Source organism: Apaloderma vittatum, unplaced genomic scaffold, assembly GCF_000703405.1.
Source record: "Apaloderma vittatum isolate BGI_N311 unplaced genomic scaffold, ASM70340v1 scaffold13099, whole genome shotgun sequence".
NCBI classification, from domain to species: Eukaryota; Metazoa; Chordata; class Aves; order Trogoniformes; family Trogonidae; genus Apaloderma; species Apaloderma vittatum.
This window is the reverse complement of record NW_009733683.1, coordinates 27,162-42,667: the sequence shown is the minus strand read 5'-3', so window position 1 is coordinate 42,667 and position 15,506 is coordinate 27,162. Positions and strand designations below refer to the sequence as shown.

The window sequence follows — 15,506 nt, the reverse complement described above, 5'->3', positions numbered from 1 at the left end:
CCTGCTGGGAGGAACAACCAAAATACAGGTGTGATACAGTTACAGGACATAAGGAAGGTGTGAGACCCAACTCTCACATGAGTTCTCCGTCCTTCCCTTTTTGCACATGCAATGGCGTGTTCCACACCTTTCCATCTCAGCAAGAGCACCTAGTTAGGAATACGGCCTGAATTCAGACTCTATCTGAAGACCACATATTCAGTGTTTCTGTCCTTAATTCAGACTTCTCTAATAATGTCATCACATCAGATTTTTCCCCCTCATATGAATATGGGAAATAATATTCGTATGCCCAACCTAAGACTTTGTTGTCAGGCTTCTGTTTTAAATGTATATTACTTAGGGTGATAATGTAAAATATCTCTAAACCCAGTCTACCAAAGCCTCCTCCCGCCTGCATGAGGGGTACTCTGCATGCATGAAAATATCAGCGGACCTGATATCTTCTCAAAAACAGAAATATTCTTAAATAAGGTGATAAGAAATTAGATCATTAATGAAAATAAAATGCCATTTCATCTGTTTCTTCACATTTTCTGAATGGAGTAAAAATTTCTACCTGGAATTCGAGGTAGCCTGTATACTGCTGCTTTGTTTAGTACTCCTTGTCAGAATCGTACAATAATTTTGGATGCCCCTTCCTATTTGGATCTCTTCCCATGTAGATCATCTGGACCAGCCTCACTTTCAAAGTAAGGCTAACCAAAACTAGACTGGGGCCTCTCAGCCCTGCTCAGGCAGTTACCGAATAGAACTAAGGATAGATATGATTATTTGGATTAATTATTCTTCATCTTCCTTACGCTATTATGCCTTCAGCAGTTTTTAGCTCTGAGTAGATGGTTTCAGTATAGGGACCTGTAAAGTTGTCTTTCCAGTGAAAGAAGAGATAGGAACAGATCTCCTCAATGAATTCTTTATTTTCGAGTCCTGTCATTAAATAGTTATGAAAAGTCATGAAATGGTTCATGCTTGCATGGAACAAATACTTCAGGTTTCTTAGACTGATACCTATGCATAGTTTTCTTGGGAGCTTCTTGAAGAAGTAAAGATTTAAAACCCCTCACAAACTAAAATCTGCTCCCCAATCTTAAGTACACATTAACTACTGCTCCAATATAAGAATATTTTCATCTTTTCTAGGGCAAAAGCCTGTAGTCTTCCTACAGCATGCTTTTCTAGGAGATGCTACCCACTGGATTTCTAACCTGCCCAACAACAGTTTGGGCTTCCTCCTCGCAGATGCTGGCTATGATGTCTGGATTGGAAACAGCCGAGGGAACACCTGGTCTTTAAAACACAAGACCCTTAAGCCTTGCCAGAAAGAGTTCTGGCAGTTCAGGTACTCTGTAGAGGGACAGAAATTTCAAGGGGTTAGATAGCTTCAGCCTGATGGATTTTACCTTAAACCAGCATCAAAACAGGGTCTACACCAACCAGTGAGAGTAAAGAATTGGATGAAAAAGAATACTCACTACTACTCAGAGTTAGGAGCATTTGCTGGAGAGGAGTTTTCAGAGACTGTGAAATTAAATGCAGTGCTGGGGAAAAGGTAGTCAGTACTGTGAGAGAGAGAGCAAGAACTTCAGCTGGAACAGGCTGAGCAGCCTTGTCTGGAAATCTCTGATCTCTTACAGCTGAATTCAACCAAGAGACGTGTTTTGTAACCCATGCCAGTGAAAGCACTGATTAAATTCAATTCCCCAAGGGCTACAGCTGACAGGGGAAACTGGCATCTCCTCCACAGAGGCAGAGATTGGCTGCAGAGAGTTGGGCGTGGAGGGTTGTCCCGTATTCAGGCAGCCTGGCAGTACAGCTGCCCCCTTCCCTGACTCAAGCACGAACGCAAACAAAGTGTGCAGTCTCATCTCTCAATGGGTCCTGCTTGGTGCAATGAGCAACACTGACATTCAGTAACTTACACCATGATAGCCAAATTATCTGCTAGCTTTTTCTGTCTCTCCCCTGTAGCTTTGATGAAATGGGTAAATATGACATTCCAGCAGAGCTGTACTTCATCATGAATAAAACTGGACAGAAGGATGTGTACTATATTGGTCATTCTGAAGGCTCAACATCAGGTAATGTCAGGACACTCATGGTTTACAACCATTCGTATTCCTATCTGATCAGTAGGTGGGTCTCCTCATTGATTCAGTTGTTTTTCTTGTTTGTGGAGAGCTAGTAAATGTAAAAGTGTTTTCTGAGTTGAGATTTGGAAATTATGCAAAATTAATCCAAAACCAACTTTGGTTACTCTTAATAAATGAAGAAACCTAATAGCAGATACAAATATAATACAACTTTTTTAAATAATTAGAGACATGAAAGTGGTTATTTACTGGACACTCCAGGTATTGGCGTTGAATATTTTTCCTAAATTCTCGCCAATACAAATTTTCATTAACTTCATCTTTTGTATAAAGTCATACAATTATTTTCATACAGTGAACAGGAAGGAAAAATGAAAAAGATAAACCAGCATATATGATACCATAATTTCAAGAAAGAGAAGACAAGGAATAAGAACCTCGATGTTACTAAGTCACGTGACTTAATGGCAATCTTAACAATTTAAAGCATAGTTCATGAGTGGCTCTAACTGGCCACATTTCCATTTGAATCTGAAAATGAGGAAAGAAGAAACATTAATAACTTATCTTCCCCTAACACCGGCCTTTAGCACTAACTCACTTCATGGCCTCTGAATTCAACTAACTTTAATTTAGCATCAGCTGAAAGTTCCTGACACTTGCAGGTTATGTGTAAGATCCATGAAGGGACATTGAAAAGAAACAGCACCTGCCTGTTCACTCGGGTAAACGACACAGAAGAAGAAAGAAGGCAATGTGGGGAAATCATGTGTTGTCACAGCTCCAGACCTTTACTTTCTTTTTCTCTCGTAAGAGTATTCAGAAACACTCATAGCAAAACAAACTAACCATCTAGGCTTTCTTCAGCTGTCTTTGGTGCAAGCAACCACTCAAAGCTCCCAGTATTCAGCTAATTATTTTATAGTTTCATAGAACTGTAAACAAACATAGACCTTTAGAGAATATAATCTGAAAAAATCAATTTTATAAAAGTTTTTTTAACTTTAGAGGGAATTGATTTTATCATGAAACCTCATTGACATGCTGCCTACAAAAACTGTTCTGATAAAGGCAACATCCAGATATGTTCTAAACCTCATAAAGAACTTTATCTCCCACGTAAAATTAATTTCAAGACTTGGTTACAACATTTGTCTTAGATAAAACATGCAGCACAGGCAAACATGGACAACAGACAATGGACTGCAAATCTAGTCTCACTTCTTATTTGCGACTTGCTGCTTACTTATTTATTTTGTCTGTGGAAGATGTCATCATTAACTCAGACTGTCTCTTCTGTATTTGCAGGCTTCATTGCATTTTCTACATACCCTGAGCTGGCTAAACGGGTGAAAATGTTCTGTGCTCTGGGCCCAGTAGCCACATGCTCATATGCTACAAGCCCTCTGGTTAAGATAGCAAAGCTTCCTGAACCACTGATCAGGGTATGTAATTTTCCCTGGCTTGCCTTCACAAGGCTCACTTGACCCGAGACAAAGTGTTCCCAGAAAGGTGACATGCTCATACTGAGCTTGGGATGAACTGAGTGCTCTTGAAAATTTGTTCCTAAACTCAGTGAGGAAGATACTGGAGACACAGGGCTTATAGCAGCAGATCCCAGTGAAGTAGGAGACTTGTGAAATTCTGTCTCATTATAGGACTAACTAACTAGTGACTAACAGCTAACTAGTATTTTGCTGGCCTCATGAAGTAGCAACTAAATCAGACCTGCAATAACAGTCACAGCAATCTCTGGGACTTCAGAAATGAGTGAGCACTGAGGTTACTACACTAGAAATGGAAGGATGGCTTCCTCCAGGACTGATGCCAGTAATATGCGGAAGAAAGGATGGGTGATGCTCTGTGGGGTATTGGGTGGGCAAGCTGTATCAGCAATCTTTGAATACTGAGTTAGGAGGCTAGCTGCAACAATTTCCTGCATAAAATACTTCTGTAACAAGAAAAAACATGTTTCACTTTTCCCTTCCCTTAGTTTACACTTGGCTGCAAAGGAGCATTTCACCAGATTGGATTTCTGAAAGGTCCTGTGACACAGTTATGTTCAACCCTGGATAAGTTTTGTGGCCATGTGCTCAATTACATAGCAGGAGGCAGCATAAAAAATCTGAACACAGTAAGTATGTGCAAGAATATCTACCCAAAGTAAAAATGAGGTGATTTGGGGAGTTATATTTGCATATTCTATCCTTATCTAGTAACTGTCACACAAGTACATGAGCCATAACATAGTTGTCAGCAGACAAAGGGAATGCCAGAACGTTAATGTGGTACCAGCAGTGCAAAACAGCACTAGAGTTAATGATGGATGGGACCAACAACTTGGCACGTGCCGATCCCAGAAAGAAAGGACTGAATTCAGTCTGAAGCAACATTGTACAATTCAATGGATGTACTCCCCTCTTATCCCCTCTTTTTGGGGTAAGTTGACCAGATTTTGGTCATACACATATAGTCCTTAAAAAGAGCTAATGGATTTTGGAGTCAGACTTCTTGGTAATACCATTCCCAGTTTCCTTCCTTAGCATGTGGACACCGGAGTCCTCTGGAATAACAGAAAGACAGAAAAATGCTCCTTTTCTTTTCCCAGTTTTCAGACTACTGGTGCCAGAACTTTGTCCCAAAGAACTACTGTTAGGGCCATTATCCCATTTTTGTTGTCCTTAGAACTGGGACCAGCAGCTCCGTCCACAACACGTAGAGGTACAGAAAGTCTGTGCACTGTGCCTGAGGAGTGCAACAAACCTACAGTAGCATTCACAAAGACTAGTCAGAGGGGACAGGAGAGCTGTCCTTATCCTTGCAAACATATGGACACTACGATGTGTCTTAAACCCCCTCCACAGTGGCCAAAATATGCAGAAGCTAGCTTGTGTAATGTTCATTACTCACTATCTGTAAAGACTGGGGCCCATTTTTGTCCATCTATAACCACTTATAAAGCACTTGGGAAGCAGTGAGAATCAAAGGTTCAATGCAAAAGCAATTGAAGGGTCTGCAGCCCTTATGAACTGCAGAGCTAAACCATTATGGATCTTCCCTGAGTTGGGTTCAGTCACTAATGTATTTCTCAGGACAAGATAACAAGTCTGAGGAAGAATCTGAGGAGATGTAATTAAAACATCTCCTTAACAGGACCATGAAAATGCAAACAGGGGAAAACCAATGTTTTGTAAGCTAGCTTCTCTAGCAGTAGGAGTAAAGTGAAGACAAAACCAAATCTTCGAAAGGCTTATATATGTATGGGAGCTTGGTGTGAGGTGAGTAATCTGCTTTGAACAGACTGGAAGGTTTTCCCCTGCTGTTCCTGAACCACAGGACCCCACAGTAAGTACTGTCTTCATGGAACAGACTTGCTTTCATGGATAAAGCATGCAGATTCATGCCACAAATCAGCTATTCTTAAATTTGTTTCTCAGTTTTCTGTCTGATATTTGAAGAATATACTATTAAAATGGGGTTTTAGCACAGCAGCAGTATGTTGCTCAGGTCCTTCACAGTTTTATTCTCTCACAACACTGGATCACTGCCTTTACAACACTTCTGCTTTCTCTCCAGAGTCGAATAGATACGTACGTAGGACATTCCCCAGCTGGAACATCGGTACAGAACATTATTCATTGGCGTCAGGTATAAGTGCATACTGACCTATAAGGGGACTATTACCGCTGCTTTTTGTGCAACCAACAGCCTACAGGGAAGTCCAGAGGTGATGGATCTGGGAAACTGCCCGTCACATCTCCTCACGTGCTGCCATGTGTGCCTGCCACAGAGGGAGCACAGTTTCCCGTGGCTCACCAGACCCATGACCCGAATTGCCTCTTCGGTATCAGGCACTGAGATTTCCCCAGCGCACATCAGGCTTCTGTGTGTGTTGGACTCTAACAGCTTCCAGCTTTCATCTTTATTTATGACGGCATTTGCCCTGAAAGCTACAGCAGTGAGCACAAGCATGTTGCAGGCACTTGACAGGCAGTAGGAGGATAGTGGAAACTTGAGCAGCCAGAGGATGAGCCAGACAGAAAAGTGATCCAGGCTAAAGCTTTTCTCCCAGAAGGTTAATTGCAGCCTGGATCACCTCCCAAAGCTGGTTAACCACACAAGCATTTCTGCTGGCACAATGGCAAAGTGGGGAACCACCTTATACTACTACAGTAAATGACAAGCAACACTGCCTACAGGGATGTTCCAAACCGCCCTTTTTTTTCCAAAATGCTTTTAGTCACTCTTGCCACTGTCCAGATACTGGATTCCAGTTCTCTGAAGGTGAGTTTCTAGTTATGTGCTGGCAGGTCTGAACTTGTTCTGCTCAAGGTCTAAATCAGACCAGGGTAAGACAGCTCCAGCTGAGAAACACATCACCGCATGTGTCCAAGTGCACTTGCTGAGCTAGGATAAATCTGCATACATCCTATAGGCAGACTCCTTATTTCTGAAAACACTCCATATGGTCTAGAACATAGGTGTCCTTCAGAGGACACCCCTGACAAAAATTCCCATCAGTCAGTCCCACAGGATACATCTATATAGAGCCAGAAAATGGGGACAAACCATTGACAGCCAGTGGTTTTACGGCCTATTTTGCCCGCCTCTAACAAAATCAGGTGTCTACAAAGCAAACACAGATATAGCGGGATAAAAATAAACAGTAAAGGCAATACAGCAAGCAGATTTCTAGCATATTCCCAGCTACTCAGAGCCTTGAAGTTAAGGCAGACAGACAATGGCTTTCACCTTATATTACATACAACTATGCACAAATGAAATTACTTGTCAGATTTGCACAAAAAAATTAAATAAAAATAAGATTACCACAAATAACTCAACCCCAAACAAACAAACACCCCCAAATAGATGTGTAACTCCTCACTCATCAGTTCTGCAGGTCATATGCCATCTTTTAGACAACCCATTCAAGAAGCCTAATGGCATGCACCTAATGTTCTACCTCAAAACTGCTGTCATAGTACAACTCAGGTATAGCCAAACTCTTGTAAGCACAGAGCCTCTGGCAATGTCAACACTACTGTGAGCATACCAGACAAAACTAAAGCACAAAAGACAAGATGTGTAAGGAGACATATCACACTAGACATAGCCCTGACATGTTCTGAGATTCAGGTCCTCTTTCCACATGACAACAGAACCCAATTCTGCATCATGAACATGGACTCCAACGTTAGTTAATTAAGGTAGTCAAGCAAAATTTGAAAAACAAAACATACCAAAGGTGGTGGCTGAGAATCAGGGGAGAAAGTTAGCAAGAGGAAAGCAGATGAAGCCACTTACCCTGTGATCCACCCTGAGTATCCCTGGAAGCTCACAACAGAGGAAGGAGAGGGAATAACTCACAGTCCACTGCCTGAGCCTCAGCTTCAAGTACAGACAGAAAAATGCCTCCTGCACTCTGCTTCTTGCTCTCTCAACACTTACATTTTGTCTATTCTTTTAATAGCTATCATATTCAGGCCTATTTCAAGCTTATGACTACGGCACTAAGGAAAACATGAAGAAATACAACCAGGTAAGGCAATATGGTTTTCCTGAGAACTTGGCCTCTGGTCCTGGTAAAACTTAAGAAACTGCTTGAAAATCAGAGAAGTATTTCCAGTAGAAAACTTAAAATAAAGCTTGCGAAATATAAAATAACATAGTGACCTGAATAAAAACTTAAGAATAAATAAATTCACTTTTTAGCACCAAGTGCTGCAGAAAGAGGGAGAGAATGGTCCAAGATAATGTTTCACCTGAATCTAATACTCACACATTTAGAAGTCTATTCTCAAACAAGGTATAGCCAGTTCCCTGCAGACAGCTAACAGAAGTTCATTTTTAGTCCCCTACTGATGCAGAGATGTGTCCATTTATCTGCCAAAGTGTCAATTTATCTGCCATTCCCAAAGGGTTAAAAGCCACACCCAAGTCCTAGGACTGGATGAGTATGGAGCTCTTCACTTCCCCCCAAAAACCCTTGAGGTCTGCCTTTCAGTTAAGGGAGGAGATGAATTTCACAGCCACACAGTCACCTCTCCATTTGGCTGATGATCATTTAATTTTTAACCAGAACATTTGACTTGGTGTCCTGATCTGTACCAGGGAAAATTTCTTTTCTCTGGAGACGGAAAGGCTCCAGAGATATAATTAGTCACTTCCACCCATGTACACCATCTCAGAAATTTTCCAGAGTGAAATTATAAATGGCCACAGTATTTCCTTGTCACTTAAGTCCCAAGCATAACAACTAAGACCAACAGTTGCACTCCATACCTCAAAAGATCTTTGCGTCTTAAATATAAACATGAATAAGCTCCACAGCCTTTGCACAATAAATACAGACACTTTCTATATCCCCACCTCTGAAGGGCACAAGCAGGCATCAAACTGCAGGACAACTCATAGCCATGCACTAAGGAAAGACATAGGAATAGGATGGATTGTTCTTTTTCATGGTAGACATGGGACAAGGATAAGAAAACAGACACTAAAAGGGTGGCTTTCATCCTTAATGTAGTGAGTGTAGAAGGAAAAAAGCTGCTTGCACGGAATCCTGATACATCACATTCATTTGGGTCTCCCCCATTTCTTACAGTCTACTCCTCTTGTGTACAAGATAGAGAAGATAAGCACACCAATTGCTGTTTGGAGTGGTGGAGTTGACACATTTGCAGATCCAAAAGACATGGCAAAGCTACTTCCTCGGATAACTAATCTCATTTACCATGACCATTTTCCTTCTTGGGGACATCTTGATTTCATCTGGGGCCTTGATGCAACTGAGAAAATGTATCTGAAAATCATTGAACTAATAACAAAATACTTCTGAAACCACATGCAGAGTGTTGATTCATTCACCAAAAATCTCCAAAATTTCTATTTGAAAATAAGGGGGAAGAGGTAAACACACAGACACACATAATGGAAACCAGTATAAGAATTTAACTGCACTTGTTTATTTCTTGCTTTCCTCGTAGTTCCGTTTTTTTCACGGTGTTGTTGTGATTGCCATCTTCCTGAGAAGTTTGGCATGTATAGGAATGAAAGATTAAAACATTAATATATTTGAACACACACTGTAATGATCACTCACTTTGGACAGCTTTTATTACTAAACACTATTTTTTTTCGTGTATATAATACGTACCTCACAGAAGCATCAGTGTGTGCAATTTGTGTCTTCCCATGAAGAGCCAAAATTAAGGTTTGTTCATTTCTCTGTTGAAATATGACTTACCTTTGTTTAAATTAAATCATGCATCCACTTCATGGAGAACTTAGCTTTTTTTGTTTAGTTTTTCCTACTGTGCCATCTCAACAGGGAGAGCTTCAGACACAAGAAACTGAGCAGGCAATAGATCACTTCCAAACATCAAGGAATCTAACCCCAGAAAAACTCGTAGAAGTGTTCTGCCCTCAGATTATACCCAAAGTGTTCGTTGCTACAACTTTGTTTCCCAGGGTGTTTCTAGGTGGGACCTCCAGCTCATATGGCCTAACCAAGATTTTTAATAGTCAGAGTCAACATCTAAGGGAATAGTTACATGGAAAATCGGCAACACAGGAAAAATACACTAGCTTGTCCATGCACCTCATCTAGCAGCAATTAGAAGTGCTGATCACGGCATCTATCTTCTGAACTTTTAACAACTTACAAAAAATGGCCAAAACTGTCAACAAAAATAAAGATCCACTAGACAAATAAAACAAGATGCAGCAGCATTTGAAAGGAGATTCCCCTTTATTGCTGCATTATTAAATCACAAAGCACTAGGTCATGTTAATACATTGCTTACAACTGAAGGGTTTTTTTCTGCTTTCATATACACAAGAGAAGACTCATGAATTCTTATTATTTTGGTATATGCATCCCATGCTGCATGCATTACTCTGTCTAGTCCCATGGGAAGGACATATCTGTTTCATATCAACATTTCATTTATTGATTTTTTTTCTTTAGTTTATATTGGAAAGCTACTCAAGAGACTTGTTTCTCTATCAAGCCAAACATATTTTCATTATTATTTCTTAATGTATTAAAGAGATATGGGTATTGGTCTCCAGGAACTCAGGAAATCTCTTTTTGCTGTTTCTTACATAAAAAGCAAAAAAAAAAGGAGAAGATAATCCTTTCTTTATAACAATATAGTGAGAATTAAGGTGTGTGAAACTTGTAGCAGGGATGTAAGAAGGAAGTGCTAAGCTGAGATATCTGTTTTACCAATCACTCACATAGTAGGAAGAGAAATACTAAAAGGAAGGGTACCAAACTTTGTATAAACTGCTGTGGCATATTGTTCACTTGTCAAGGGTATCTCCTATGGAACAAGCAACACACGGTCTAAAGGATATTTTAATTTTTGCATTGGCTGCCAGCTATCATGTACGACATTTGGGCTTCTAGAAATACTACAGATAGCTTTCAAAACCTACAGTCTGCACAAGCCAAATAAGAAAAGTGGGGAAGCAGATGGGAAGGGCAATATTTTGAAAACTGCTGTAATAATTCACAGCTTAGCAAAATCGATTAACTGCTTTCAGTCCACATGGCCCTGGGGGTACTGACAAGTCTCACACAGAATAGTCAGCCTGTAGCACGAAATGAGTGGACCTGGACCAAATCTTTATCAAGTAACAGCCCTCAACCTCCTGCAGGACTCCTACTGCTGTGCAAGATCGATTGCCAGATGAGGCAATTTTCTTCATGTTCAAGAGCTCTTGATGACTAGGAAGTTTTCCTTAGCATGCTTTCAATGTTGTGGAACTGCAGTCTTCTTGCTATATCCAAAGGAGTCTCCCCATCCTGAAAGAAAGGGGTGAAATACTTTGCAATATGATAGATATAGCCCAAATGTGAGACCCTGATGCAGTTCCTTCCTGCTTAAGTTTCACTGTCCCATCCGTGCTTTAAAACAAAGGTTTCAGGATGTGCTATGTCTAATACTACCCTGAATGAAGCCAGGGGAAGAGTCCCTCTCCTTCCCTCCAGCAGCGACAGCCATTCCACTGTTTCCTGGGGCTAATGTCCAAAGTCAATGTAGAGCTAAGCTAAGCTGATTTCAAGAGCAACATGGGCAGTATATGGCTCACCTCAAATCAGAAATGTAGATACTCCCAGAAAAATAATTATTTGGACAACATTTGAACGTTTTTGATGACAGAAGCAGCTTGATTTAGTCCCTCTCAGAAGAATGGTGTCCCATGGCACAAAAAGCACCTAGGAAGGCTCTTACCTCTCCTGTGCGGTCTGCAGTCTTAGGAATAGTGGTAGAGCAGGTCTGAGTTAAGAAGAGATACCATAAAGATAGCTAAGAGATCTGCCAATTCAGTGGACATGCAGGCAGTGTTTATTGATATAAATCCAGAGTTCTTGCCAACAAAGGCAATGGAGCAAAGGTTGCTTTATACCCCACAGCAACCAAGTCTGCTGCCAGGAAGGCATGCACTCTTTTTTTTAAAATGCTACACATCAGCTAAGACCTACAACATGCTGGTTCACCATCATGACAAGGAAATAGAGTTATCAACTTCACCTGCTTACCTGATTCTTAACAGAAATGTCTGCATGAGCTTCAAGCAGCAGAGGAATGACTGCCTGGTGTTTCATTTCACAAGCGTAGTGAAGGGCTGTACTACCAGACTGGAGGGAAACAGAAGCAGATGAGTTCTATTATTTCTTTAGTAGATCTTAGGCAAGTACAACTACCTGTAGACTTATCAATTTTCCCCTAACAGATGGATGTAAAAGACACATATAATTTCCTGCCACAACAGACTACACAGTAAAACAAATACATCCACATAAAAGCAAGAGGAAAAAAAAAATAATTCCTTTCCTGGGGTGTAACTGCTAAAATAGGTCTGATACCTTCAGCATGAAGTCAACAGTTCTTCAGAGGATCCCATGATCTTGATCTCAATAACTATATCTTAAGCAATATTGTTTGCTCACACTTAATTGTTTCAGAATTTGGTTGCTGCTAAAATTGGGTATTTTCCTTCTCTGCCTTAGAGGTGTCTTTTACCATACCCAAGTAGGCTAGTGGATACAGAGCTCTACATATGGCAGGTCAGCACACTCTGGAGACCAAGAGAAGACAAAGGATCTAGCACTGTGGCACAGCCTGTGCCCATAAATCTGCTCCAGTCCAAGAACTCATAAATGGTGATAAACTTCTATCACTAGAATCTTTATAGGATGAGGTATTTAACATGTAGGTATCTCCAACCAGCTTGCCTGGATTCTCTTAAGTGGTCAACCGTCAGAAAGGGAGAATTAGTTGATCAGTGGAGAATTATTTCTGTGCACATTGCAAAACTACTGCTTAAGTGTCAAGGGAAAACACTGACTCCTCCTTATACATTACTGCCAGTTCAGTCCCTGATCCTACTCTGAAAGCAGGACTACGTTGTTAGAAGATTCATATTCCCGTTCGGTCCCCATGTGTTGCCTGATCTAGTCAACACGTGGCGTCCCTGGTGGCAGGGAGGCTGGATTAAAATGATCTCTAGGGTCCCTTCCAGCTTAGGCCATTCTATGATTCTATGATAAGTCTGGTTTTAGTATTATTACACGTACACAAGCCACACTTGCATTTTTATAAACCCACTTACAAAGTCTGTAGCATTAACATCAACTCCAGCTCTAAGCAACATCTTGATAAGATTTTCGTTCTGTTTAGTCTTTGAGACCTGTTTGATGTAAGGGGAAAAGTAACACAGTTATGTAGTACTAAGTAGATTTTGGCTAAACACAGTATTTTTTTCCAAAGGAAGAGTGTCTGGTGTCTGCAAACACCAAACTGATGCAGTGATATAATTCTGTTTCTTCACCAGCTACATTCACAGCAAAATCCTTGCTTCTTCTGTTACTCTCCATCAGTCCTTGCTTGAAAAAGCAGTCCGTATTTTATATAGGTTCCTGGCCTGAAATACTGTAATGAGAAAGTTTGCTAAGGGAAAAGAGAAAGATATAGGATCTTTCCCACTTTCATCCAGACTTACCATGAGAAGATATCCAATAAGCATAACTGGCATGAGGATTATGATAAGTACATAGTCAAGGAAGGTAAATCGTTTTCTCACAGCATAATGCAGACAAGTGCGGTCCTTCTAAACACAGAATAACTCTGATTAGTACCAGATTCAGGGATCTGATTGTATTTCTTACATATTGACAATAGCAGACCATTTTATATTTCGCAAGCTTTTTTTTAAGTTTTCTACTAGAAATATTTATCTGATTTTCAAGCAGAGACAGAGTCATGAATTCTGCTTCCTTCAGGCAGAATCACATTTAGCACATGTAGGCTTATGGAATGTGCAAGAATGATGTGGGATCCAAAGGACACCATGTGTGTGTCTGCAAACTTGGAGATGGCTGCAAGAGAGAAAGAGGGCATAGTGGAAATCCCATGTACTACTGTCACCACCCAGCAAGTTAAATCTGCAGAAAAAATCCCTGCAGCTCCACCTCTTTTAGAGGTGCTGCTTACTGAAGCAAAGACACATGAAAATTTACAGCATCTCCTTTGGCACACATGAGAAATGCAGGCAAGTAGCAATATCCCCCGTAGATTCCTACTAAGAGCAGAGTCTTAAAAGAAATTTGAATATGGAGTGTCCCAAAGCAACCAAAGGGCAGAGCTGTTTTAAAGAACACTTGTGTTAAACCTCCTACAGGTTGTCCAACTGGAGCTTGACAAACTAGATTACAGCGTTACACTGGGGCCAAAATGGACAGAGGAGTCTTTCTCTGCCATCCCTTGCTCCCTATTCTCAGTCCTGAGCAGACAGTCGAGCTCTGCCCCCAGGGTTTTGATTCGATCTGTAAAGGTGAAGGAGTGAGGCATTTAAGAAAGCCAGGCACGGTTAGCAAATGGCTGCCAATGCAATTAAAATTATCTTACTATGCAATACTGAACTCTCTCAAAGGGTCTTTGAGGTAAGATGGAAAGCCTTCAGCATCAAGAAGAATAGATGGGTACAACATGACACTGACCTCACGCGCATTTGCTGCCCTTGTAAGAAATAAACAAATTTACTGGAAACCAGAGATATAAGATAGCCCACAAATGTGTAGAACATTGCTAAGTGTTGCCTTGGAGTACAAGACAATACAATAGATTTGGCAATGTTGTGGGTGTTTTTCCTGGCTACTTATCACCTGTAGCATCATAAGAATAAATTACTAATGAAGCCAGAACACACATCTTTGAGTTACTTTTTATTTGTAACCTACAAAAAATCTACCACGAAAATATACATCACCAGCTTAGGGAAAATAGCCAGTCACAGCTGTTGTGCAAGGCAGGCAGATTTTTTAAAAGAGAGAACAGGAGAAGGATAGATGGAAAGCTTCCCTCCTTGCACCCCAGCACACTGTTCTGTGGCAGTGGCAAAAGCAGGTCTGCAGAGGACATAAGGAAGGTTTCACAGAGTCAGTCTCTCCTCAAGGATACATTTGTGAGAGACAGACAGGTTCTCCTTCAGACTTTCCTTTTAAAAGACAGAGGAAAAGAAAGGCTATAGAAGGGACAGAATACAAGCTAGAGGACAAGCTTGCCAGTGTCTCCACACATGCACTCCAAGAATCTCAAAGAACAGCTGCTGTAAAGAAGAGTTGATGGCCACTTACCTTGTTTCTGAGGTTGACATCAGCATTTCTTTTTAGAAGATAGCTAACTATCCTGTTGTTTCCTTGTTTACATGCGCAAATTAAGGGGGTGTCTCCACTGAAGCTGTCTTGAATGTTCAGATAGTCAGTGTTGTGCTCTAAAAGGAGCTGAACTTCATTGAAATTGTTATTATAAGCTGCCTGACAAATGGGCTGAAAAGAGAAGATAATATTCATCAGCATATGTTTCGTTAAGACATTCATCCATTCCATTCCATTCCATTCCATTCCATTCCATTCCATTCCATCTTACTACTTCCACATCTTAAGACACTGTCAAGCACTTCCGACAAAGGTTGTAGTTCTAGGTGACTTCCAGAAGATGGTGGTAGGAGATACTCTTGCAGCTGCTCTCAGCCTTCAGTCTGAGAAGTCACACCCCTCACACAATAGAGTAAACTTTCAGTTCATTTCAGACGATGTGTCTATAATCCAAGAAATATATCGGGTTCACTTGCAGCCATTAAAAAAAAAAAGGGCTTTCGATCACATAGGAGTTGGTTACTGTAATAAGCAGCAAGAGTGAAAAGCACAAGTCTCTCTGAGTTTACAACAGACTTTCCCTTTGGATGAGCACTGTTGAAAAAGAGGTACCACTTCTGAGTTACCAGTTCCCAGAAGAGAACCACACTTCAGGTGAAAGATGAAAAACCAATCCCTTCCAATGTTCTTTTTCTAGGCTTGTGATATGGCTTAACCCCAGCCAGCAACTAACCACCATGCAG

At 40.8% G+C, this 15,506-nt stretch overlaps 2 protein-coding genes across 2 annotated transcripts in view; one reads left to right on the top strand and one right to left on the bottom strand.

The window, feature by feature from the left end:
• LOC104278897 (lysosomal acid lipase/cholesteryl ester hydrolase-like) overlaps window positions 1-8,934 on the top strand; it is a 10,452-nt gene extending 1,518 nt beyond the window's left edge. The window contains 8 exon segments of the mRNA XM_009876013.1: window positions 1-28; window positions 1,144-1,342; window positions 1,972-2,081; window positions 3,402-3,538; window positions 4,087-4,227; window positions 5,670-5,741; window positions 7,567-7,635; window positions 8,701-8,934. The exon segment at window positions 1-28 is cut by the window's left edge and continues 12 nt beyond it. Coding sequence (XP_009874315.1) covers window positions 1-28; window positions 1,144-1,342; window positions 1,972-2,081; window positions 3,402-3,538; window positions 4,087-4,227; window positions 5,670-5,741; window positions 7,567-7,635; window positions 8,701-8,934 — 990 coding nt within the window.
• Window positions 8,935-10,830: 1,896 nt separating this feature from the next.
• ANKRD22 (ankyrin repeat domain 22) overlaps window positions 10,831-15,506 on the bottom strand; it is an 11,814-nt gene continuing 7,138 nt past the window's right edge. The window contains exons 2-6 of the mRNA XM_009876011.1: window positions 14,743-14,934; window positions 13,110-13,217; window positions 12,720-12,797; window positions 11,647-11,745; window positions 10,831-10,908 (exon numbers count right to left, since the gene is read on the bottom strand). Of these exons, the coding sequence (XP_009874313.1) occupies window positions 10,831-10,908; window positions 11,647-11,745; window positions 12,720-12,797; window positions 13,110-13,217; window positions 14,743-14,934 (555 nt within the window). The remainder of the gene's footprint in view (window positions 10,909-11,646; window positions 11,746-12,719; window positions 12,798-13,109; window positions 13,218-14,742; window positions 14,935-15,506) is intronic.